The 27793-nt window shown below is 37.7% G+C and overlaps 2 protein-coding genes and 1 non-coding gene across 3 annotated transcripts in view; 2 read left to right on the top strand and 1 right to left on the bottom strand.

The window, feature by feature from the left end:
* garz (Sec7 domain-containing protein garz) overlaps positions 1 to 27793 on the top strand; it is a 437193-nt gene that overhangs the window by 327601 nt on the left and 81799 nt on the right. The gene's annotated exons all lie outside the window — the stretch shown is intronic.
* Positions 806 to 18315, bottom strand: LOC149481272 (zinc finger-containing ubiquitin peptidase 1-like). Its single transcript, XM_089705715.1, has 16 exons — positions 18215 to 18315; positions 16891 to 17131; positions 15090 to 15430; positions 14869 to 14933; positions 14680 to 14790; positions 14007 to 14321; positions 13276 to 13383; positions 8935 to 9051; positions 8174 to 8345; positions 7753 to 7876; positions 5869 to 6022; positions 3920 to 4011; positions 3211 to 3341; positions 2112 to 2200; positions 1257 to 1391; positions 806 to 975 (listed from the first exon to the last, which is right to left on the bottom strand). The coding sequence occupies exons 2-16, from the start codon at positions 17121 to 17123 to the stop codon at positions 940 to 942; spliced, it is 2223 nt and encodes a 740-aa protein (XP_089561841.1). The 5' UTR covers positions 17124 to 17131; positions 18215 to 18315; the 3' UTR covers positions 806 to 939.
* On the top strand, positions 25478 to 25548 carry TRNAG-CCC (transfer RNA glycine (anticodon CCC)). The gene has a single exon. It is a non-coding gene; the product is annotated as a tRNA-Gly (tRNA).

Here is a 27793-nt window from a genome sequence, read left to right as displayed (position 1 = left end):
AACAGGATGGCGGTTCTACAGGGGTCTTAGTACGCAATGACAAAAAGAAAAATGATGGTCAGAACGCTGATACCGGATACCTTAAGATACTGTAATATTTTATATTATAAGAGAATCTTAACATAAAATATTATAGTATCTTCACCGTGTGTGACGCGCTTTAGACGTAACTTTTGATTTAATATTTTTGTGGATGAATAGTTGTCACTATTTCCTGTCAAAACATGCTTTCAACGTTGTTTATACGACATTCGACCCAACTACCCTCACTTTGCTAATAGTCGTTGACTTGCTGCGTTTTGTTAACAACTACCTACATCAATTAGGTAGCTGTGTCGCAGTACATTCTTATTACATTAAAACTAATATTTAACCCGGCCTCGCTTGTTATTTCTTATAATACTATATTAGATTACTTAACAAAATTGGTGTTTTCATTTTACTTGCTTGGTAGATAAATATCATAATTTTATTTTCTATTGACTAATGTGAATATGTCTTATTTGTAATTTAAACACTATACTGAAATTAATATCACATAAGTTCTTAAGTACCTAAAATGTACATGAGTTACGATCACTTAGCAATATTAAAACATTATTATAATCCTATAAATGAATAATTACATATTAATTCAAGAAAGAAACAACGATGAACGAATTACACACAAATCAACATTAAAAATTAAAATATAACACACATTTTAAAATAAATTTACATAAGTCAAAACTATAACAATATTTATTTTTAAAACAATTTACAACAATAAAACTAACAATTTTAAAACCAGTTTTTTTACATTTACAAACATAACTTCTAAAAATCAATAATTTTAAATAAATTATAACTCATGTACATTAGTAAATAAATAAAGTACATAATGTGTGTATGCGTGTTTACTGCAGCGGTACACTGTAGGCGGGCCTCGTGGTACTGGGTCTATGGGATTCGGATCGATTGCAGCACTTTGCTTGCCTGAAATGGAATACCTTTTATATTAATATTAAAAGTGGCGGTTATTTTAATGAATACAGTATAGTTGAAAAAAAAGTCATATTGTAGATTTAGGATAGAAAATCAATCGTAATGACACATAACATTCGATTTTAAACAGCAAAAATATATCTATAATTTATTCCACGCATTTTTCGCATTCCATAATTTAGTTTAGCGATACACGCTACGCGATACGCCAAGGGTACGTCAAGACTATAGTAACAAGCTATTCGTATATTTGTCTACTATCAGCTCCATACCTCATACTCCCGGTCACTTTGTATAAGGCCGGTGACGCACAGCAGCTGGTACTGGCGCGCACGTAGCGCCGGGGCTCCGCGCCGCAGCAGCCGTAGGGCTCCGCCCCCGGACCTGTCGCATGTTACCGCACGCACCTGTGAAGATCCATACTAATATTATAAATGCGAAAGTAACTCTGTCTGTCTGTCTGTTACTCAATCACGCCTAAACTACTGAACCAATTTTCATGAAATTTGGTATGGAGATATTTTGATACCCGAGAAAGGACATAGGCTACTTTTTATCCCGGGAAAATGACGCAATCCCGGAAATCCCACGGGAACGGGAACTATGCGGGTTTTTCTTTGACTGCGCGGGCGAAGCCGCGGGCGGAAACCTAGTAAATAATAAAGTGATTGTAGATCCATACTTATGTAAAACTAGCTGTTCCGCGCGGTTTCACTCGCGGACAAAGCGGGTGAAAACGAGTAGTAGATAGCTTGTATTATTTATATTAGCTACACGACAGTCAAGTGTCATCAAAATCCGCTCTATGTTTTTCGCGAAATATTTTTATCAAGCCTTACTGTGTGTTCAGATGAATATAACAAAACTACAAAATTCTCTAACTTTTTTTGACGTGACAACGTCTTACAATTCGATAGAGCCATGAAAAAACATGAGTCATGCGGCGTTACCTCGCTCTGAGGCGTTCGATGTAAGACTTGAAGTGCAAGCGAGAGCGCGGAACGAGTGACAAAGAAGCACAATCGGACGTTGTCACGTTCTACTATCGTCAGTAAACCGACTTTATAGACAACCATTTTTTTTTGATAATATAATATTTGTGTACCTATTTTATTAAGAGTACTTACCTGTGCCGGGGAATGTGACGGATCCAACACAAGTAGCGTCGCCTTGCCGTCTTTGTGCTTCTCGTACCCTATAATTGTGCGTGAGTGACCTGGCAAGGACATAAATACATTTATAACATAATGACGATAATTATTATAACGAATATATTATAACAACTTAAATTTATGAGAAGGTTCACAAAGAGTGAAGGCACTGATCACCTAGAACACGAGGCTACTTTAAATCGATGTATACTAATGTACAATAAAAACAGAAAGCACTGACCTAGGGTACCGACCACTTAGGGAACAAACCGCTCAGGGTACTATGACACTATATTCCAATGTACCCTGAAGCTGTAAGTATGAATGAATGAATGAAAATTCTTTATTGCTTAAAAAATAAATACAAATACAAATGCACACAACACATATAAAACAAGCAAAAGGCAAGCAAGCAAAATAGCGGCCTTATCGCTAGGTGCGCGAGCGATCTCTACCAGGCAACCCTTAAAGTATAGGAAATAAACAAAACAAAAAGTGGGTGAGCAAAAACAAGGCAATACAAACAAGGAAAACTAAATAAAATATTCTATTACACATATTACGTCATATTCAAATACACTATCTAAACATATATAAATAAAATAATAAAAAGTACAGCTTGAACGCCGTCGGTTCGCCGTGGAAGTGCTTGTGCACCCACTAGAACACACTTAACACTATAGATCTACTTATACTGGTGATGTAGGTACAGTACAATCAGTCAGCACTATCATAGGGCACAAACCCCTTAGGGTACAAACCACTTAGGGTACTAGGACACTATACGACTGACCGATTGGCTTGGTTGGTAGTGGCCCTGCCTTCCAAGCCAGAGGTCGTGGGTTCGATTCCCACCCGGGGCAAATATTTGTGTGATGAACATAGATGTTTGCTCTGTGTCTGGGTGTTAATTATCTATATAAGTATGTAATAAAATTACATAATTATGTATATTTATCAGCCATCTGGTTTCCATAACACAAGCGAAAGCTTAGTATGGGATCAGATCGTGCCGTGTGTGAAAATTGTCCTGAAATATTTATTTATGTATTTATTTATTTATACATCAACGTACCCTGATGTTGTAAGTACAGTGGTGGTTTGAAAGCCGTCGGCTCATCGTGGAAGTATTTGTGAACCCAGTCGAATAACGCCGGGTGGCTGCCGTCCGCTGATGTCGGCTTGTGGAAGTCGATTAACGAACACCTAGAAAAGTTATTTAAATGATATCTATATACTAATATTATAAAGAGGAAAGGTTTGTAATTATGTATGTATGTATGGTTTTCACGCATAAACTACTGGACCGATTTCAAAAATTCTTTCACCATTAGATAGCTGCATCTTCACTGAGCAATATAGACTTAGTTTTATCCAGGAAATCCCTCGGGAACGGGAACTATGCGGGTTTTTCTTTGAAAACGCGGGCGAAGCCGCAGGCGGAAAGCTAGTTATTTATTATCGATATTTATACATAACGGAGTAAAATAATTCAACAAAAGTAAATAATATAGTGCTCAATAAGAATTATCCTAAACAAAATATATAAAAATAATTAAGGCAACATACCCAAGAAAAATAGTATCTTCATCGTTCTTAGGGACGATCGTTAAATATCAATGATATATTGTATAATCAAAAATAAACTAGGTATGTTTCGGAAGTGGACGTAATTTTGTAATTAAAATAAATGTTATAAAGTGAAATGAGTGTTTATTACTTAAATATCTAAATTATAAAATGCAGTACAGCAAGAGGTAACAATAGAGGTAAAAAAAACTCACTTTATCCTGAGTGAAGACAACACGGTGACAACTTCGCAAGCGCCAATCCACTTTCTTGTGTTGTGCAGCTTGCAGCCTAGCTGCTCTGAACCCTGGAAACAATAACATTATTGTTACTGTTGTTGTTTTGTTCAAGACACAGTATAAAAGACCGAGTATTTTTTTAGACAACATTATACATATTAAAAACGTACAGGATCTTTTATTTGCTACGGCCGAAAAAAATATAATTTATCAACTGAACAAGTGAATGGGAAAAACAGCGAACCTTACCTTGTTTTATTGATATGTTGATACAGAAAATGCAATAATCGTCTGCTTCCACGATCACCACTTTATTTGCTTTCCTTCAGCTTAATGTGTAGGGTACACATGTGTACCCATGTGTACACATTTTACCATGTGTACCCATGTTACCAGATGTACACATTTTACCATGTAACCATGTATTTTGCCAAATGTACCCATGTTGCCCCATGCCCCCGTGTGCCCCGTGGCCGTGCCCCACCTGCGTGTCGAAGCCCCTTGCCCAGGCGCGCTCCACGAGCCGCTGCAGCGCCGGGATGGAGGGCACGCCGTCCCCCTCGCGCTCCCACACGTGTGCCCCGTGCCCCCGTGTGCCCCGTGGCCGTGCCCCACCTGCGTGTCGAAGCCCCTTGCCCAGGCGCGCTCCACGAGCCGCTGCAGCGCCGGGATGGAGGGCACGCCGTCCCCCTCGCGCTCCCACACGTGTGCCCCGTGCCCCCGTGTGCCCCGTGGCCGTGCCCCACCTGCGTGTCGAAGCCCCTTGCCCAGGCGCGCTCCACGAGCCGCTGCAGCGCCGGGATGGAGGGCACGCCGTCCCCCTCGCGCTCCCACACGTGTGCCCCGTGCCCCCGTGTGCCCCGTGGCCGTGCCCCACCTGCGTGTCGAAGCCCCTTGCCCAGGCGCGCTCCACGAGCCGCTGCAGCGCCGGGATGGAGGGCACGCCGTCCCCCTCGCGCTCCCACACGTGTGCCCCGTGCCCCCGTGTGCCCCGTGGCCGTGCCCCACCTGCGTGTCGAAGCCCCTTGCCCAGGCGCGCTCCACGAGCCGCTGCAGCGCCGGGATGGAGGGCACGCCGTCCCCCTCGCGCTCCCACACGTGTGCCCCGTGCCCCCGTGTGCCCCGTGGCCGTGCCCCACCTGCGTGTCGAAGCCCCTTGCCCAGGCGCGCTCCACGAGCCGCTGCAGCGCCGGGATGGAGGGCACGCCGTCCCCCTCGCGCTCCCACACGTGTGCCCCGTGCCCCCGTGTGCCCCGTGGCCGTGCCCCACCTGCGTGTCGAAGCCCCTTGCCCAGGCGCGCTCCACGAGCCGCTGCAGCGCCGGGATGGAGGGCACGCCGTCCCCCTCGCGCTCCCACACGTGTGCCCCGTGCCCCCGTGTGCCCCGTGGCCGTGCCCCACCTGCGTGTCGAAGCCCCTTGCCCAGGCGCGCTCCACGAGCCGCTGCAGCGCCGGGATGGAGGGCACGCCGTCCCCCTCGCGCTCCCACACGTGTGCCCCGTGCCCCCGTGTGCCCCGTGGCCGTGCCCCACCTGCGTGTCGAAGCCCCTTGCCCAGGCGCGCTCCACGAGCCGCTGCAGCGCCGGGATGGAGGGCACGCCGTCCCCCTCGCGCTCCCACACGTGTGCCCCGTGCCCCCGTGTGCCCCGTGGCCGTGCCCCACCTGCGTGTCGAAGCCCCTTGCCCAGGCGCGCTCCACGAGCCGCTGCAGCGCCGGGATGGAGGGCACGCCGTCCCCCTCGCGCTCCCACACGTGTGCCCCGTGCCCCCGTGTGCCCCGTGGCCGTGCCCCACCTGCGTGTCGAAGCCCCTTGCCCAGGCGCGCTCCACGAGCCGCTGCAGCGCCGGGATGGAGGGCACGCCGTCCCCCTCGCGCTCCCACACGTGTGCCCCGTGCCCCCGTGTGCCCCGTGGCCGTGCCCCACCTGCGTGTCGAAGCCCCTTGCCCAGGCGCGCTCCACGAGCCGCTGCAGCGCCGGGATGGAGGGCACGCCGTCCCCCTCGCGCTCCCACAACCCGCTCAGCCGCGCGCTGTACGCCGGGTGACGGACTAGAGACGATAGCACCATTTGCATGTTCCTGCAAAATAGGGTAAACCACCCTATTATTGGCACTCTACCAATTTATTGGCATGCTCCAGTTTTTTAAGAAAATTAAGATTTTTTTGTAGCCAGTATAAATTTTGTAGTAGAAATTCATAAGTAGCGTATCATTCTTTACTCAACTAGCAAACAATGTTTTTTATTTCTTAAAACATTGCGGCGTATCAACCATCTGTTTGACAAGCCGGGACTTGTGTGGTAAAAATATTCAAAATATTCGTTTTTGAAGTGAAAACTTCTTTAGAGCACTTTTTCTGTAATGGGTATAAAATCTTAAACTCGCGTCAGGACACGTGACCTGATCGAAAAAGCGTAAGACCACCATTCCAAAATATCAAACATGCTCAACGTGAATAATCAAGTTTTCACTTCTGCCGGCACTCCCGGAGTGCAACCCGTCTTTTTTTTTTTACTAAGGTAAGAGCTATCATGAACTTAAAAGAAATTGCAATTCCGTTGTGTTTTTCTTATGCATATTGCATATTCATATTGTCTTATTATTGAATGTATGAACTGCCTTTTTTAAACATTATTTTAAAATTTAACCGCCAACTTTTAGTTATTTGTGGTATGCCAACAATTGAGCTGTTTAAAATCTGTTTATCCATTTTATTGGCACACAAAAATTACTTATGATCTCATTCAATCAGAGCTGTGATTTAATTAAATGTAAGATAATCGTAAGCTAAAATTGTTCTATGTTTTATTTAAGTAGGTTTTTTGGTTGTTTAAAACCATATTTAAAAATAAGCGTTCCAACTGAAATGGTATGTTCCTCTACAAATAAATGTGACATTTCTTTTAACAAAGTCTTTTATTTTGTTTATTTCAAAATTAATTTCTGTTAATTTATGAATGGTACAAATTAACTTTAAAATGTCATAGTACACACTTTGAAAGCCCTACTTAAGATCTAGTAAATATTTTTCAGTCTTGAATAGTGACAATAATAGGTAACAATCACTGCCATTAGAAGGTTTGACTATGCCAGCAACTGGTATTTTAGGTTTTTCTTTTAAAGGTTCACTATATTAAATAAAGCGATTTAATTTAAAATTGAAAAGTACTTTATAATATTCTCCATAGATTAGAATACCAGTATAAATGTTTTTTTCTTAATTAAAACATAATTGTATATGCAAATTTCACCGGTTTTGTGAAGTAGCTGCTTAAAGTGCCAATAAATGGGTGGTTTACTCTAGTTTTTAGTGAGCGAGGAAAATATATTATTTGGACTTTTGTACAGATGCTTCGCTACCATTTTTTTAATATACAATACAATATTATTTATATTGTAGCAATATACTGATGTATTAATATGGATTATATGGAGAACATACATAATTTAGTCTATAATGACCTCTACGAACAACAAAAGTTTTCCAAAAAATAAATTTGGCCAGATATACTTTAGTGGAACTACGAGTATGCCTGGGGCACGGCGGACGGGTGGCGAGCCGCGCTCGCCCCGCGGACCAGCCCCACTACTATGCGCACACGCATTAAAGTAAAAATAATTTATTCCACCATAAGAACACACAGTATAAATTACAGCATTAAATTGTATTTTAAAAATATATGTTTCAATAAAGAGTACTTACATTTTACTTAAATCCAACCTAAAACACAACTTCCTTCCAGGACACATTTTTTTTTATTCAGCACTCACAAGTAACAATTTATTTTAATTTTACTATAAATTCTCACCTATATCCACAGCCCCAGCCTCTATCTCCATATGTACTGGCATAGTGATCCACCGCACTACACAAATATGTTTTAACTATACTTGGATTTTGAGCGTTTAGTTGCACTATCCTTTCTAAAATACCTGTGGATTAAAATATCATGAAGTGAATAAACATTTCATTTAAAATCACCCTGAGGGCCGATTTTTCAATGCTTGGATAAAACTTATTCGTCAAATAATGTATAAAACTACCATTTTAAAAATGTATTCTAATTGCCCGTATTTGACAGTTTACGTGACATTTTAATATTATCGTGTAATACTTTATTGGACGGATAAGTTTTATCCAAGCATTGAAAAATAGGCCCTAAATCATTTTGGAAAAATCATTTTTTTTTTCTAATTTAATTTGCACGCTATCTGAAAAATTGTCCATACCACTAGTTTTAGAACACCCTGTATCAAGGCCTGAAGCGGAGGCCCGTCGGAGCCCTACACTACGCTCATAGTAACCCGCGACAGATAGGGCTCCACTGTACACCGCTCGCTTCAAGCTACTCGCTGCTCTACTACTGTAGCCTTCTTCATCTTCTTCCATACCATATTGAGCCTAAAATAGGCAGTTTAATTATTAATTATCCATACTAATATTATAAATGCGAAAGTAACTCTATCTGTCTGTCTGTTACTCAATCACGCCTTAACTACTGAACCAATTTGCATGAAATTTGGTATAGAGATATTTTGATACCCGAGAAAGAACATAGGATAGGTTTTATCCCGGAAATCCTACGGGAACGGGTTTTTCTTTGAAAACGCGGGCGAAGCCGCGGGCGGGCCTATATTAATAAATTATAGTGTTATAGATTAATTCCCAACTGGCAACCCGAACCGAGTGGGTGGTTATAAAAATGAGCTGAACGCTGATTTCACACACTTTCCGTTGGGCTCTCGGACGTAACGGTCGTGTTGGTTAGGCTTAGTTCTGTTAATTATTTTTTTTAGTCGATTATTATTTTATTGTTGAAGGTAGACATATAAAATCATTTTGTAAGGAATAAAACCTTTCTAGGTTGAATTAAATTTAATCTTGTTGTCAAAACTAAAAAGTTTGAACATTGACAAACATTGTTTTGGGTTCATGCATATTAAAACAATAATTTGGTTCATATTTCCAACTTAAACATATTTAAACTCACTCTGAGTAATTGAAATTCCTGTTCTTCTCTGGTCCTTTGTGCCTCTCTCTCAGCATCAGATAATGTGGAAGCTCCGACATCTTCCCCTCTTTCAAAATGCTCCTCTATGTGTTGAATCTATAAATATAATTTTTAATGAGTTAAATTACAGTCGACTCTCGTTAATTCAAACCTGCGATAATTCGAACCTCTCTATAATTCAAAGTGATCACGACTCACGAGGTCCCTACAAAACCTCTTTATATTTCGAACTAAATCCATACATTTTTGTGCACTTGGTAATTAGAATGAAAATACCATTGCTATATAACAAAACGACGCGTTAATTCGAGCTCATCGGGGTTCAACACTCGACAATTCAAAGTTGCAGAGAGAAAGAGGCGGAAAGATTGTAAGCAGGTAGTCAGGTAGGTACATTTTGCGACAAGTTCAAACTTGTTCAATGAGCTGTTGTTTTTGTTATAAATTATGATTAGTTTGACTTTACACTTCTCACAAATTGGTATGTTTAGTTATCATTCGGTTACTGTGCATTTAATAAATAATAAATGAATTTGAATTTGAATAATTGATAAACACTTAATAATTCGAAGTTTTATTTATTTTCTCTTACAAATTTCGAACCATTTGATATTTCAAACTCTTGATAATTCGTAATATTTTGAGAGTCCCTCGAGTTTCGAATTAACGAGAGTTTTGTGCAATTTACACAGTAGTAAATTAACAAATTACTAATGCAATATAAGTTCTTGATCTCATAGGCTTGTGACGTTGTGATTGCTCTGCAATATCTTCTGGTTAAAGTAAAAATTTCACTTAAGTTTCAATGCTTATACTAGTATGCATACTTACCGACAGAGCTTGGCTAATTTCCAAGTTGATTCAATCAAGATTTTATAGATTCTAAAGTTGAATTTTGGTCAGATGATTAAAATTTTGCAAACATACAAGTTGCAGGAAAAATATTTAATACTAGCTTCCGCCCGCGACTCCGTCCGCGCGGATGTGGGTCTTCGCGTAGATGGTTTATTTCTCCATTTTGAGTAACTCTGACAATAACATCTTATAAATATCTATTGGACCCAAATACGGCGAGGCCTATAATAATACCCAACGTGTGTACGCGGTTCTACAGAACAACGTCTATGGATAAAACTGAAAAATTAAGATTATTTTTTTTCTACGTATTTTTCCAGGATAAAAAGTATCCTATTTTACGCCCAGGATAATAAGGTATAATTATACCAAGTTTCATCGAAATCGAACCGTTAGTTTTCACGTGATGCCTTCACATACAGACAGACAGACAGACAGACAGACAGACAGACAAAAATTTTTTTAATCACATATTTGGGTTTGGTATCGATCCAGTAACACCCCCTGCTATTTATTTTTTCAATATTTTCAATGTACAGAATTGACTATAATATGTTTGAGACAGTCATGGAAGAAATATTAAAGCGTCTAAGCAGGAGTAAAAAAAAAGTTATAGTATGTGGTGATTTTAATATTGATTTACTTTTACAAACACAAACGGCTACACGAATTGTTAATTTGTTTCAGTCATTTAATCTATATAAACTTTTTAACGAACCCACACGAATTACACCTACTTCTGCAACTTGTATTGATAATATATACTGTGACTGCATCTGTTTAGAGAAAAATATTCTCAATACATTGACTTCGGATCACTGTGGCCAGAAAGTAGTTTTTGAATGGGATTGCATACCTACATTTAAAAGGATTAATGTTAGGCCTATAACTAAAAAAGGCATTAATAAATTTAGGAATAATATTAATAAAAACCTGCCCGTACTAAATGATCAATCCTATCCTAATAGTCCGTGTGAAATGTTTAAAAATCTTTTTAATTTAGTACATAAAGAATTTGAAAAAATATTTAAAGTTAAATCTTTAAATATTACCAAGGATTTACCATTTAGTAAATGGGCGACAGCTAGTATACATAGGTGCAGGAACATTCTTTATGAATTATATAAAGACCCATCTTTTCTTAGTTATGTTAGAAATTACTCAAAAATTTTTAAAAAAGTTTGTTTCACTGCAAAGCGTTTGTATATCAAAGAAAAAAATACGCGACTCTGATAATAAAGTTAAAACAGTTTGGTCAATTATTAATGGTGAAATGGGTAAAAGCAAATCAAGTAATACCATAAAACTTGTAAATAATGACAGGGTTATTGACAAAAGTGCTGATGTTGCGCTTGCTTTTGAAGAATTCTTCAGTAGTGTCCCTGCTACTATTACTAATAGTTTAAATTCGTCTTCAGCACTTGCAGAGACCTTTTTGAGGGACCATGTTGCGGAGTGCAGTACATTAATTGAATTACGACACGTAACTGCTAATGATATTGTTACTGCCTTTAAGACGCTTAATCTTAAAAATACTTGTGATCTTTGGGGAATGTCCGTAAATTTAGTTAATAATATAATAGAAAATATTGCGAAAAATTTAGCTTCTATATTTAATAAGTGTTGTGACTATGGTACATTTCCTAATTTACTAAAGCTTAGTAAAGTTATACCTTTATTTAAGAAGGGCGATCAAGAAGACTGTAACAATTATAGACCTATCTCTATTTTACCAACATTAAGTAAGGTATTCGAGAAGTTAATATTAAACCAATTGAATAGTCATTTTGCATCTAATAATTTACTGCACACCAAACAGTTTGGTTTCACAAAGGGGCGCTCAACCACAGATGCTGGAGTTGCACTTCTAACACATATATATAAGGCATGGGAAAACTCAAAAAATGCTCTAGGGATATTTTGTGACCTCTCCAAGGCATTTGACTGCGTTGAACATTGTACTTTGTTACGTAAACTTAATCACTATGGAATTAAAGGAAAAGCCCAGAACCTCATAGCGTCATACCTGCATGATAGGATACAGACTGTAGTTGTTAATGGAGAACGTTCTAGCGGTGCGTCAATTAACATTGGTGTTCCACAGGGGTCAATTTTAGGTCCATTCTTGTTCTTGGTATATATCAATGATCTTCCCTATTATTTGCAGGATAGGTGTGAAATAGTTCTGTTTGCAGATGATACCTCATTAATTTTTAATGTGGATAGGCATGACCCAAATGTTGACGAAGTGAACAGTGCTCTTTTACACATATCTGAATGGTTTACTGCCAATAATTTATTATTAAATGCCAAAAAAACCAATTGTGTTGAATTTTTACTTCCTAATGTAAAAAAGTTGAACAGAGATATTACCTTGAACGGGGAGGTATTGCATCCTACTGAGTCTACTGTATTTCTAGGGTTAACATTGGACGAGAAACTACAGTGGGGAGCCCATGTCAACACCGCTGCAGGTAAGCTCAGTTCTGCTGCATATGCAGTCCGAAAAATAAGGCATCTCACCGATGAAGATACGGCTAGATTGGTTTATTTCAGCTACTTTCATAGCATTATGTCCTATGGAATTCTACTGTGGGGCAGGGCTGCAGATATAGAAACTATATTTATCTTACAGAAAAGAGCCATTCGCTCTATATATAATTTACGTGCTCGGGACTCACTAAGAGATCATTTTAAGAATACTGGTATCCTTACTGTACCATCACAGTATATATTTAATAATATTTTGCATGTACACAAAAGCTCTGACTTACACACAAGAGTAGGAGATAGACACGATTATGGCACAAGGAACAAGAATAGAATTGAAATGCCATTTTTCCGATTAGCTAAAGTTAAAAATTCATTTATGGGTCAAGGTATACGCTTATACAATAGAATTCCTCACAATATTAAAGAGTTTAGTAGTTCTAAATTTAAAACTTACATAAAAAATGTACTAGTTCAGAGAGCGTACTACAGTATTCAGGAATATATGGACGATAAAGACCCATGGAGGGTTGTCGCGTAAAAACCACAGGACAGTTCTTTGGCATATTATGTAGTTAGATATAAGTTACATATTATGTAAATTTATTGACATTATTTTAAAAGAGCAACTATGGAGTTTCTTGCCGATTCTTCTCCATAGATACTGCTTTCCGAATCGGTGGTAAATGTTAAAAATACTATGTAATGACGATTCGAAAGTGCTACTAAATAGTAGTCTAATTGAATAAATGAATGTTTGAGTTTGAGTTTGAGTTTGAGTTTGACCCTTCTACAGATTTATTATATGTAAATAGATAAAGCTATTTTTACTTATTTCTCTGTAGTTGTAATTTGGTGTAAATTGTTCATACATTTTTTGTAATTAAAACTTACAGATAAGCTAAACAGAACATAACAAGAAATTGTAAAATCTCCCCAAAATATTTCTAGAATAGAAATTTCAAATACACTTACCAATTCATGTTGTGATAGTGGAAGCGGCTGACAACAAATGGGACAGTTGCTGACAGGACTCTCTTCCATCATAACAACATCGTCACATGATGCATTGTCCACTTGGTCCTAAAAATAATATTAATATAATGCATTAAATTCTTTCCTAGAAGTAAATAAATAAGATGAAGAATGTTTGGTATTGGTTAGTTTGAGATTATTCATGTAAAAGTTTTCATATTTACAAACAAGTGACTTCTAGTGTTTATGACATACTAACAGATTGTTTTAATATATTTACAATCATGCAGTTTAAAAGTTTAGTGTTATATTTAACTTTTAAACTGCATTGGATTAATGGCTGGTTCACACTTTGATTAGTGCGAGTGCAGGTGATGAGTAGTACTACGTGTGGACAGCGACTGTTTAGTGCGAGTGTTTAGTAGGCTGTGTAGTAAAGTGAATAGAAGCGTGTTCTATTTTTTTGCGAGTGGACTGCGAGTAGCCACGTCCCGCGCGCCCTCCCTTCCCCCTCACTCGCAGCGTGCCTGCACTCGCACTAATCACCTGCACTCGCAGTCAATTGGGCACTACTCGCACTACACACCTGCACTCGCACTAATCACCTGCACTCGCAGTCAATTGGACACTACTCGCACTACACACCTGCACTCGCACTAATCACCTGCACTCACACTAATCAAAGTGTGAACCAGCCATAATACTGAGTACGATTATAGTTATATACTCACAGCTTTCTGAGGGCTCAATATATCTCGATGTTCCACATTAACATGAACTTCTACTTCCGATCCATTTGCAAATTCCTTTTCACATATTGGACACTGAAATGACGAGCTATGGGGCCCAGGTGACATAGCCATCGCACTCAACGCCAAAGTTGGATTATCCAAGTTTATTGTAGGATTTAGAAGTCCCAAAGTCGCGTTATCGATATTAGAATTATCATTTCCCATAACCGATGGTGATGTTAAATCGAAGTGCGCTCGGTTTATGTGTTCTTCCAATTTCCGCGGACATGTTGATGTAAAATCACATAAGAGGCACTGAAAATATTTTGAGAATTTTTTTCACCTAAACTTTTAGAAAATTTATTTTTAAAATTTTCAACTTGAAGATTTACCGCCAATACGCCGCCAATACATATTTTGTAAAAAAAAATATGGATGTATCTTGACAATTGACATTGACGGCGGTAAAGCAACAGTCATGTTTTCGCTGTTCACAGAATAAATAATTGATTTTTACTCTGTGATATAAGCATAATATTATTGGCATATTGGGCATAAATCTGCATAATTCAATTTTAAAATAATATTTTTCTCTAATAAAGCAATGAAATGTTAACAAATGAATTTGAAATATATTTTAGTAGAGGTATCAATTATCAAAAAATTTACTAACTTGAACAGTTGGACTAGGAGTTGGTGCTAATTTCTTTGGTGTATTCGATTTCAATTTTAAAGCTAGTTGCGATCGTAAAGGCGACCCCTGTCCAGCGCTCGCCATAGAAAGCTAAAACAGAAAATGTTAAGATAATCAAATTTCCATTGCGTAAGTAGTTACAATAAATTATTTTTAATTTTTTCCTACCTTACTATTTTTAGGCGAACCATCATAGTTATTCATATTATTGTGGGTAGGGCTCGAGTGAAGACCTAAAATTGTTAAAGTTCTTTTGGAAACAGATATAAATTCCTTATGCTATCGTGTAGTGCTTCACTACAATAATAACAAAAATATAACATTAAATGACGAACTTAATAGGTAGTTTATACCATACAGATTAACTTGACGAGCTTTCGATTACTTACTTTCTTTGTCATGTCCATTCAATAATTCATTTTCGACCGAATTTTCCTTACTCCGAGTTTTCTTCCCCGTCACGCCATTACTAATATTGATATTTTTTATACCATTAACTAGATTAATATTTTTCGGTGACCGCGAGAACCGTTCTTCATCTTTTTCACTCCTATGATTACAATTCGAGTTATCCTTTTCTTGATAACCATTGTGATAGTAATTATTCTTTGAAATTGCACCGTTATGGAACGAAGTTGAAACTTCTACAGGGCTGTGCCATCCGTTTATTGACCCTGGCGTGTTATAGCTACAGCTATCTGTAGTGGTCATTTTTGAATCCTCGTCATACCTAAAATGATGTTACCGTAAAATTTATGTGGAATGGACAAACATTTACGAAGTCATAAACACGGGAGCTTTACTGGAGACCTTTATGGTTAATTACTTAGCGGTAAGTGATTGTATCGTAGCTAAAGAATATATCGTTTAACAATGTATTGTCGTTGTGGACATGAAAAGCACGGTTTTATTACAGACAAAATAACTAACAAAGCACGGAGATTTATGAGGGCTTGTGAGGTTTTATTATAAATCGATATCATCCTGTTATCTTACTAATGATAATAATTAGAAAGTTGATAAGGGTTAGACGTTGAATTTCGGTATCAGTTAAATATTATATTAAGGGCTGGACTAATGTTGATAGAACTTCCACTGGTGTAATTATTATCAAGTTAGAATATCCAGAATTCCTTTTTATTAAAACAAGTCTGTGATACCGCCGACAAAGCTTGTTAAAAACATAAATATTTCGCTTAAAAATAATCCCTGCACTACACGATGCAAAGCGGCTTATAACGTAATATGTAGTTTAAAGCGTTTGTTGGGATTAAACTGTTCCATAACTCTTTAGTTCGATTCCTGTTTTATTATGATGTATTATTAATTTATTTGGCTAAGCCAGCGTTATGCATATACTTAAGAATTATCAGAATTTTGTCAAATTTTCTTCAGATGCTACTAACTAGGGATGTAACGATACCGATACCGATACCGATATATCGGCCGATATAATCGGCAAGCCGATATAATATCGGTATCGCCGATAATAAAACAACCGATACCGATATCAAACAATTCAAAAAACCGCGCCCAATGAACGATGCGGGAGGCCGCCCGCGCGTGCGCACTTTGTTTTCTGAAAAAACTCTACCAATAGTAAACTTTTATTAGGTACTGATTGTATGTGTATTACTTAAAGTTTAACTGACTTTGTAAAATAATAATACTAAAATAAATGGTTTTGTTGTTTTTTGATTTGGCATTTTTATCTAAAAGAATACGATTCTCTGTTAAATGTTGGTAACTTTTTATGCATAATTCACTATTTATTTTTCTACCAAGCCATCGATATCGGTATCGGTATCGGTATCGCCGATACACTACTACAAATATCGGTATCGTATTGTATACGTCACGGACATATATATACATGTCTGTGGTATACGTAGTATATTATTATTAGTCTGTGGTATCGGTATCGTATCGGCAAAATCATGTATCGTTACATCCCTACTACTAACTAAACTCAAAAAAATTTTTGCCTGTCCCATCCAAAATCGGCAGTGTCAACTGTCATTTCGAAGATAAACCGACAAAGACTAAAACGACTAAAATGTTATTAATTTTTTAAATTTGTCATACACATTCAATATTAAAGTCTCTTATTTTGACTTCGTTAACAGTAAGGTACTTAAATTCAATATATTTGTATCAGTAATAAATATATAAATTTACTGAGCAACTTACCCCGGACTCTGGTCATCTATGAACGCCATTAATTCCCTCTCCGGTGTTAGATAATGGAGATGGACTCTCTGCACATGGCTCACGAGCTGTGGTTGTGGTACAGTACAGTCGCAGAACGGGCAATCTGGCCTGCCAGCCACGTGGGCCTCCAAGGTGTGGGACCTCATACCTTCGTCCGTCAACCCCTCTGCGCCGCATAGCTCACAGGTGTAAGGGAACGGGCTACTTGACATTGTAGGTACTTGCTGCAGATAAAAAATATTTTTATAATCAAAGAAAATAAAATCAATCAGTTTTTTTATACTTATTGATATCGAATTTTTGTTTTATTTATTAATAATCTTTAACCTAATGAAATGAAAATGTTTAAAAATGAATGTAACAGAGGAACAAAGAAAATTAAAATTGATTACTTACTGCTTTGATTCATTCTCTATTATATTTCATATAATGTTTTTGTTACACTGCCTCTTAGACTATAATTTATATAAATTTATTAAATTTTAATATAACTAACACTGTATATTAAATGAGTAGGTATTTAACTCACGCAATTCTTGCGTTTCGCTCCTAGCAGACGAATCGTCTGGCACATAATGATATGTTTGGCAGACGAACTCTTGACCTAAAAACCTAGACGTTTCTCGACTACCTATTTAATTATTATCCTTCGTTACTTCACATCCCTTTTATATTATTTTTACTTGACTTTATTTAATTTAATATAAATCTATTATTTTATTATTTTTATTTTAATATAAAACATAATATTATATGGTGGGACTTTATAGATTCTAATTTTCTTCGTTCCGATATTTTACTCGCAAGAAAATTACGCAATAGGGCAGTTGTCATGACAGTTCCAACATCCAACATCATACAAGTTCAATAAATATTCAAGTATTTTTTTGCAAAATATATAGTATACTTATACCAATTATTTTATTTGGAAATTTATGAAGTTTAAGTATAACGAATACAGGTAAACACTGAATTTTAAATTGTAAACCATAGGGTTATTTTTGAACTACAAGAAAATTAATTTCTCAAGGCCATTCGTATTGTATAAAAAGTTTGCATAGAGACGATTTACAACATTGAATTGGGCTAAGTGTCAAATCGATAAAATTACCGCAGTTTTGTTTTCAAGGAAATAGAGTCGGCGTTTTAAATATAGGCACGATTCCTTTCTGCACGTTATATTTTTTTGTAAATTAACCGCAATGTAATTAAATTATGAATAGAAAAACTAACGAATTACATATTTACGTTCCGTTTCTAATCAGTAAATATAATTCCAAATTCAAACGTTACATTTACTTACTTTTTATTGTCAAATTTGAGCGGGAAAACCCAATGTCTTCTATTCACAACACTATCTAATTGGTTCCTTACTATTTTGAAAAGTTATTTGTTCTGACATTTTCTAACATTAAATTAAATTTTTATTATTGTACTGACGACTGGCTGTGAACGAGCGCCATTCATGAAATTCAGGGACATTGAAAAAAAAGGAAGCCAAGTACGCATGCGGAAATCTACTCAGCTGCCTCTAGCGACAAGGAAGGGAAGTAAAGAAAATGAATAACATAATAATATTACAAAGCTTTTATTTTTATTAAGGAATTTAAAAATTACATGCTAGACACACCATACGCAACAGTATTATTTATTATTTTTGACATACTAAAGCGTTGTACATAAAATGGAGACGATAAAAAACAAATAAAATATATTTCAATTTAGTTTAACGCCATCTTGTAATAGTAAAGCAAAGCTAGTTTAAGTAAATTCTAGTGTGTACTGTGTACAGTGTACTAGACATAGGGCGTATTCAGAAAGAAAGCTTGAAACTTATAAGCGCTTATCGGCGCTTGTCATGTTCATATATTTTCCTGTCAGTGCTGTCAACCCGCGCAGGAAAATATATGAACATGACAAGCGCCGATAAGCGCTTATAAGTTTCAAGCTTTCTCTCTGAATACTCCCATAGGTACTAGCACAGACTAATAATAATATACTACGTATAGTACTAGAGTTGTTAAAAAATTTGAAATCATGAAATGTTACTAATAAATCCCTGAAGATGGTGGCTTCACGAAACCGCATGGTAAAATATGATATTTAACATATTTTATAATATTATGTTTGTATTGTGTTGCTTCGAACTTTGTGGTTGACGATAAACCAATGATTTCTGGTTAACTTCATTCAAATTAAAATAATTCATAGTAAAATTTATTAATTTAACAGGTTTCCGTGTTTAACAAATTTAACCAATGACGAATTATGCACAAATATGCATTATGCAGTAGCCGATAGGTACAATTTTCATTATCGTTTGAAATCTTAATATATATATATCTCGTGTCACAATGTTTGTCCTCAATGGACTCCTAAACCACTTAGGGCCGATTTTTCAATGCTTGGATAAAACTTATTCGTCGAATAATGTATAAAACTACCATTATAAAAACGTATTCTAATTGCCCGTATTTGACAGTTTACAGGTGGCATTTTAATATTATCGTGTAATACTTTATTGGACGGGTAAGTTTTATCCAAGCATTGAAAAATCGGCCCTTAACCGATTATAACAAGTCAATAACTGCGTTAAAAACAACCGACTTCAAACTTGTACTTGCAACATTTACAAATACAGACAAAAATGCTCATAAAATAAAAACTACTGGGCCTATCCGAATAAAATTTTTATGGGACCAATTCGACACCATCCCGCATCGAACAAAAAAAGAATCACGTAAATCGGTTCAGAAACCACGGAGTAATCGGTGTACATACATATAAAAAAAAAAAAAAAAAACATACCGGCCGAATTGATAACCTCCTCCTTTTTTTTGAAGTCGGTTAATAAAATTCGCACACCATGTGCCAGTTCGATCCAACTTGAGAGATAGGATAGTTTTTACTTTTTATGAAAAAAAACGTAAACATGTAGGTACCACGTGCGAAGCCGGGGCGAACCGCTAGTTTAAATTAAAAAATTTCAACAGGTACATTAGGCTTAGGCCTTAGAGTATACGTATGTATATTTAAAATATGATAAGATTAAGATGCTAAAGATTACTAAATAAGTAAATAGTGACTTGAAGATTAACTTTTAAGGTATATATCCTTGATCCTTCATATAACGTGATATAACTGTGGATACCTACTTAAACTTTTCAGATGTGATATAAATTTTGTCACACCATGAAAATTAGTTTTTAGTTTTACCTGCATTTAGATTAATGGGGAGAGATATTATATTATGTATAAGCAAATTGTGAGAAAAGGACTTAAATGCACTGAGACGATCCGATGAATTCAAAGAATACATCACAAACAACTGTATGTAATCAATAATTATACATCATTGGCCTTTACGTCTATCACAGACGATTTATGGTGTGTTGCCTGAGCAATGTTTCTGGTGTCCAAATAATCCAATGCGGGATCGACACACTTTTCCGCAGGTCGGACAGGGGAAGTTTGCAGAAGCCGATTCAGAGTCGTCTTGATGGCGTTTCCTCCTTCTGTCTGCGAGTACTCTGAACCAAGACTCATCACAGGATCTGTAACCCTCGGAAACAAGTTTGCGCCATTCTGATCGATTAGTAGCGAGCTTCTCCCAATTATTATGATTAATCTTGAAAGAAGCCATGTCTCGTTTCACACAGTCCTTAAAGCGGAGTAAAGGTCTCCCGATGTCTCTCCTTGCGTCGGCGATTGCACCTAGCATAACGCGCCTTGGCAACCGAGAAGGCTCCATCCTGTATACATGCCCTAGCCAACGCAGGCGTTTCTGTTTGAGCAACGTAGTCAGGCTAGGTAGCTGTGCAGTTTGGAGTACTTTCTGGTTTGTGATCTTGTTTTGCCATGTTATGCCTAAGATTTTACGTAAGCAGCGCATATAGAAGGAATTTAATCGTCGTTCCTGTTTGGCATACGACGTCCAAGTCTCAGCCCCGTACAAAAGAATGCTCAAGATGGAAGCTTGGAACACTATCATCTTAGTCTTAACAGTGAGATGTTTGTTTCGCCATACCTTTTCATTAAGCTTCCCAAACATGGTCGCCGCTTTGCCGATACGAATATCGATCTCCGAGTTAAGCGAGAGATTGTTCGACACGGTTGACCCTAGGTAGCAAAATCTGTCAATTTCAACTAGTGGCGTGCCATTAAGCGATACTGTCGACCCCGCAGGAGTTCCTTGTGACAATATTACTGTCTTGCTGGTATTTACAGTCATGGCAAACTGAGAACAAGCTCGTGAAAACCTGTCTATCATCGACTGGAGCTCAAACGGTGAATTGGCTAGTAGTGCTGCGTCATCTGCAAAGAGGAGATTATCCACGAAGAGATCCTCTCGGTGTTTTTTGGACTTAAGCAGGGAGATGTTAAACAGCCTTCCATCCGTTCTAGTGTGTAAATGAACGCCTTGATGGTCATCACTGAATGCTGCACGTAGCATCAGCGAGAAGTATATTCCAAACAGAGTGGGTGCCAAAACACAGCCCTGACGCACACCTCTGCAAACTTTAAACGGCTCTGATGTACCGCCGTTGAAAACTACGATGCCATTCATGTTGTCGTGGAATGATTTTATCAGGCACAAAAGTTTAGGTGGGCACCCGATGCTTTCTAGTGCTGAGTACAGTCCTTCCCGGCTAACCGTATCGAAGGCTTTGTTGAGGTCAACAAAAGCCACAAACAAGGGAGTCTTCTGCTCTCTACACTTCTCCTGTAACTGACGTAGAGTAAAAATCATGTCAGTCGTAGAACGCTGGGGGCGAAAGCCACATTGAGATTCCGGATATACTCGATTCGCAAGCTTTTGGAGTCTAGATTGAATAACTCGACTGAAAAGTTTTCCAACAATACTTAGGAGGGAGATACCACGATAGGAGTTACAATCGCCACGGTCACCCTTCCCTTTGTATATGGTCACAATATTAGCGTCTCGCATATCTTGCGGCACTTCACCTGCTTCCCAGCATTTACGCAGGAGACTAAACAGCATCGGTCTTACACACTGGAGTTTAATTATTTCGGCTTGGGTTCCATCGCAGCCAGGGCTCTTACCGGATTTTAGTTTGTTTACTGCATTGTTGAACTCCTCTATAGACGGTAGATCATCTAGCTCAGTCCATAAGTCTAGTTTAGGCATATTATTAACAGCATCCGGGTGTAGATTAGTAGGACGTGAGTAGAGACCGGTGTAATGCTCAACCCAACGGTCAAGTTGTTTTCTAGAATCTGTTATAGAGAAGCCATCTGCGTCCTTTAAGGGGGCTGTCTTTTTAGGGACAGGTCCAAGGACTTGTTTGATACCCTCGTAAACACCACCGATGTTTCCGTTGTCGGCACACGTTTGAATCCTGAGGCCGAGATTGGTCCAGTATAGATTGGCGAAATATCGTACGCTTCGCTGGAGAGCTGATTTAGCTGTACGAAGGTTTTTATCAGTCACAGGAGAGGAGTGCAAACGATGGTTAAGAGCTGCCTCGCGCTTTGCGTCTAATAGTGGTTGAAGATGTTGGATATTATTTGCAAACCAGTCCTGAGATTTGGCAGTCATGTAGCCAAAAGCCACACCAGCGCCGCTAGTTAAAATATTCTTAATATTATTCCACTCAACGGTTATTGAGACATCAGTATCCCAATTGTTTAAGTCAGCTGTAATTAAAGACTCAAATTTTAGACGGTTTTCGTCAATGTTCACATTAGCAAGATTTATCTTTCTTTTACCCGGAGCATGAGAAGTGTGAATCTTTTTATGCGAAATGGCCACTCGTGCCACCACTAGCGAGTGATCAGTATCGCAGTCAGCGCTATGAAAAGTGCGTGTGTGAAGGATCTCTCGTAGGTCCCTGGAACGGGAGAGCACGACGTCCAACTGATGCCAATGGCCAGATCGTGGGTGTTTCCAGGAAACTCTGTGTGATAGTTTACCCTTAAAGAATGTATTGGTTACGCAAAGACGATGATCAGAGCAAAACTCTAGCAGTCTTTGACCGTTCTCATTAGTATTTCCTACACCATGGTATCCAATACAACTGGGCCATGTGGAGAAATCCTGGCCCACTCGGGCATTAAAGTCACCAAGAATATATAGGCGGTCACCTGTACTCACTTTACTTACTGTCTCGTCTAATTGATTGTAGAATTGGTCTTTTGTCTCTTCCGAAGATGTTAGTGTCGGAGCATAAGCTGTGATGATAGTAGCAAACCCATGGACAGTGTTGAGTCTCAGGACCATTATGCGCTCTGATATTCCTTGGGGACTCTCAATAGCTGGTAACAAATCATTGTGGACAGCAAAACCAACTCCCTGCTGACGAATATCAGTGTGACATTTTCCCTTCCAGAAAAATGTGTATGATGATTCACGCAATGAGCCTTCATCTGGTAGTCTGGTTTCTTGTAGAGCACATATTTTTATTTGGAGTCTACTAAGTTCTGCATCGATTACAGCCGTTTTTCGTAGATCTTGTATGCTGTGTGAACCTTCGCAGGTATCCGGAAGGCCTGTCCTCATAGTTCGGACATTCCATGTCGCGATGCGCATGGTTTGGCGTTGTATAGTTTTTTTCTTATTTAGTTCCTTGTTTGTAGGTGTAATAGTCAACGACACTAGTCATCTAGTCATTGTCTAGTGCTCTCTACACCCTATAAGAGCAGACCAGTATCGGGACGGATCGATACCTTACTGACCGGGGGCTGCCCGGTTTAGAGCGGGCGGTAATCGAACAATGGATCTTCGATGGATCCTCCCACTGCCAAAAGTGACCCCTAGCGTCTGCAATTACGTCCATTTATGCCGACTTATCACTGGTAACTGCCACTTTCCGTGTTGTTAGCCACGCAATTGACGTGGGTGGAGTGGCCTCTCCACAGACAAAACACCGCCTGGGTCGGTTTTAAGGAAACGCAGGGTTGCCCAGAGCCTACGCTACCCTCTCGGCATCACTAGCTTAGTCCACAGGAATGGCAAGCCAATACGTGCGGAGCTAGATCTGCTGCAGGAATCTGCCGTGTATTTCAGGTTTGACCTTACTTACGTCTAACGGAGATACCGTTCCGGGTTTGTATTCAGAGTTTTCCTTCTCCTAGATGGGTTGCGACCCAACGCTTGGAGGCCTATCCCCCCCATAAATAGAGCGATTAGAGATGGGACGCTCCTTTAGACCTTAGTCGCCTTCTACGACACCCTAGTCTTATGGTAGGGTTGGTGCTATTCTAAGCCGGACACCACACGGCATGTGTGAAATACAATTACAAAAATAATCGAAAAACAAATCTGACGAAATCACTTATTTGTCTAAGAAACGAATTGTAACCGTAGTTCGATTATTCGTATTAACGATCAAAATATTAAATATACATATATATCTACTAAATTAAATAAAATGTCCTTATCACTAATATTGTATGCTAATAAATTTCAATTTCAATTGACGAGTACATTTAATTTAAATAAAGAGCTATTTAACAGTAATCGCATGAACTGCAAAATTATTAGTTTATTTTAGTCGGTTAATTAATGTTTGGTTATAGCAAACGTTAATTATTACTTCAACGCAGTGTAATAAACATGAATAATTATTGAAGATAAATAATGTATATTGCGTCGCTTTCTCGTTAGCTCATTACTCATAATTTACATGCAGTTGTATTTAAATGGAACATTTTATAATGCGTTCCATAAAATGCTTCATTTGTATTTTGTTTAATATTATATCTTCTTATATATAAAATTCTCGTGTCACAATGTTAGTCTGCATACTCCTCCGAAACGGGTGGACCGATTCTCATGTCTGTGCATATCGGGTAAGTCTGAGAATCGGCCAACATCTATTTTTCATATGTACCACGGGCGAAGCCGGGGCGGACCGCTAGTTATATTATATCTTTAAAGCTGTTTATAAGAGAACGTAGATGAAATAGAGTTTGGGTTTTAGTCTTGATAGAAAATTGGGAACTTACATGTTTTTATTAGATAAAAACTATTTTCGTGGACTGATTTGCGATCAAATACTAACCAGAAAAGAACTTAAGTGTAAGTATACATGTATGTTAGTGTTCCTACCTTGTAATTACATATTTGATCTAAAACAATATTCTAACAGTATTACACGCGTAGTATGAACTTGGATAGTAGTCTCTGCTGTATTAGGTGAATAAAATACATAATGATATTTAATAGGTAGATTTTATTATTACGAATACAGACAATAATTATGTAGTGTTTAAATAATAAAACATTTTCATGTAAACATATTATATACTAGAGGTCCGCCCCGGCTTCGCCTGTGGTACATATTATTTCGCAATAAAAGGTAGCCTATGTCCTTTCTCGGGTATCAAAATATCTCCATACCAAATTTCATGCAAATTGGGTCAGTAGTTTAGGCGTGATTGAGTAACAGACAGACAGACAGAGTTACTTTCGCATTTATAATATTATATATTAGTATATTAGTATGGATTATATACTCTGTACAAAAAAATAACCGTTATTAATTTTAAATTAGAAAATGATGTAGCATATAAATAATACGATAATTTCGCACTCAGCTCTCAAGCACTGCTGGTGTAGTGGTATCATGCAAGATTCCCATTCTTGCGACCCGGGTTCGATTCCCGGGCAGTGCATACATTTTTTATTTAAACTTTTGATTCTTATAAATTTTAATTATTATACCAATTTATTAACTGTGTTTTTCTTTTAATTTTTGACCACGGAAGTTTTTCTGCTGTGAAGGTATGATATTTTACGACTCTTTTTATTTAACACAGATAAGATTGCTGCAGTAGTTTTGAATAATATTAACATCAGGGATGATTTTGGGCTAGTAGATAGTTTATATGTATGTATAACAATGTATTAAGCACAGAACTTTCAAATTGAACCTAAGCAATATAGGTACCTAGATATATTTTAATGATAATATCCCTCTACATAATATTTTCGGCATTAATACCTGTATATTTTTCTCCTTACCATAAGTGCCTTACCGAGCTTTATTCCCTTCAAAAATATGTTCTTTTCTTCGACACATCCGCACAAGCCTTTGTATAAGAGGATTCCGAGTGCCCTCTGAAGGTCCTCCCTTGGAAATATCATTTCCTGAACGACCCAGATACTGTACTCGCTTTCGAGTCTCGAGAGATTAATTATTTTTCGCCTGTGCTTGTTAAAAATATACTCTGAACGGTTCTTTTTTGTTGTTTATTGCTATAACTCTGAACTTTTGTTTTTTTTTTCGTTGCAGAACCATAACTATTATCTAATCTGTGACCATAGGCACCACAATATCTTAAATGTTAAAAATAATAAAGGTAAGTATGTAAGTTTTGTTATGTACAGGAATGGTATGAGCATAATTATTATCATCACAATATAGATATAGATATAGAAATCTAAATAACAAGACACATAGAAGTGCTATAATGTCATAATTCGTATGAAAACCGATGTCGCCAAAATCAACACATTTAAACCGATAGCTAAACAGCACACACAAGTAAACTATGTCTTTTATTGGACAGCTTGATTTTAGTGAAAACTAACTTAAATATTAAATTAAGCTTTTGAATATGTATCCAAACGCACGAATTTACGGTTTATTTTAAAATAACATCCCTAAGTATATGAGACGTTTTGTTTCTTTTTGCTCCAATACGAAAAAACGTGATAATAAAAATGGTCGACTGTGTCATTCATTGTTATTTCGATTACTATGGTGACACTCGTAATACTTGTAAATATTCTATAATTTTAAGGAAAAACGGCATTATTTCTAAAAAAAAATATTTTCCGATGAAATATTATTCCTTTATAAGTATATATAATTACAACTTGTGGAAGAATTTCCGCAATGGGAATTGCTGAACACACCATGTTTACACTCATACGTCTCCAGAGCAACTGAACAGCGACGAACACACTGGTGGTGTGAAAATCACCTGAGTGGCGACAAGGTCACGCAAGCTAACGACTTCTAGTGTCTTGTTATTTAGATTTCTATGGTTACACCAGAAAAAGATCCTACAGTCACAAATCAAAATGTCTCAATCAAGTCTCAATATGTAACAATGTAGCAGGAATGTATAATAATAATAATACCATACCACAGTATAAAATAATATCAGGAAATTTCACAGTACCATAATCTCGGAGATGCACCATGAAATGAAACGCCTTCGTAACCTGACAGGATAATATTAAAACACGACCATGACAAATAGTAGCGAGGAATGTGTTTATGTGTGGTGATATTCATCTTTTTAAATAAAACATGGAATATTTTGAGAAGTTATCATTTTTTCCTTATGCTTTTTGCTTTTTGGTAAGTATGCATAATTTATTTTTCTTTGTTGAGGCGTGGCCTGCAAAATATAGTCTTAAGCCTCGGCAAATGCGTATGGGCGGTGTTTTTTAAGCTCTATTATATTTAAGTAATACTATTTTATTGCAGAAGGTTTTATTAGTTGTATTATCAACAACTTTCTCAAATAATTCTCCGAAGGGTGTGCGAAGTCTTTTCCTTCTACGGATTATTTAAAGAAACAACTCGACAGAAAAATCTTATGCTTCTAATTCCACTCCTAACAAGTGTTTGCTACTAGTTAGTCTATAATTCAGAGTAAAAATTCGTCCTGAGTGTTCAACTAGCACTTTGTATTAATGCAAGTTTTGAATGCATGCTCCGAGGTACAATAGTAAAGTGAAAAAAGTAAATTACATCCAATCTTGTTCGTAGCTTGGAAACCATTTTAATGAGACGAAATTGAGGTCTCATGAATTTTCATTGCGTCCTGCGCGGAATATTCAAACGCGTTATAACTAACCCCATGCAAAAACTATGTTAAATTTTAAGTAATACTAGTTTATCTA

This window comes from Colias philodice, chromosome 17 (assembly GCF_061535455.1).
Source record: "Colias philodice isolate Cphi_HAF_F1 chromosome 17, ilColPhil1 Martin Lab GWU primary, whole genome shotgun sequence".
Lineage (NCBI taxonomy): Eukaryota > Metazoa > Arthropoda > Insecta > Lepidoptera > Pieridae > Colias > Colias philodice.
The sequence above is the reverse complement of the archived record's forward strand: the minus strand, read 5'-3'. Positions and strand labels throughout refer to the sequence as shown.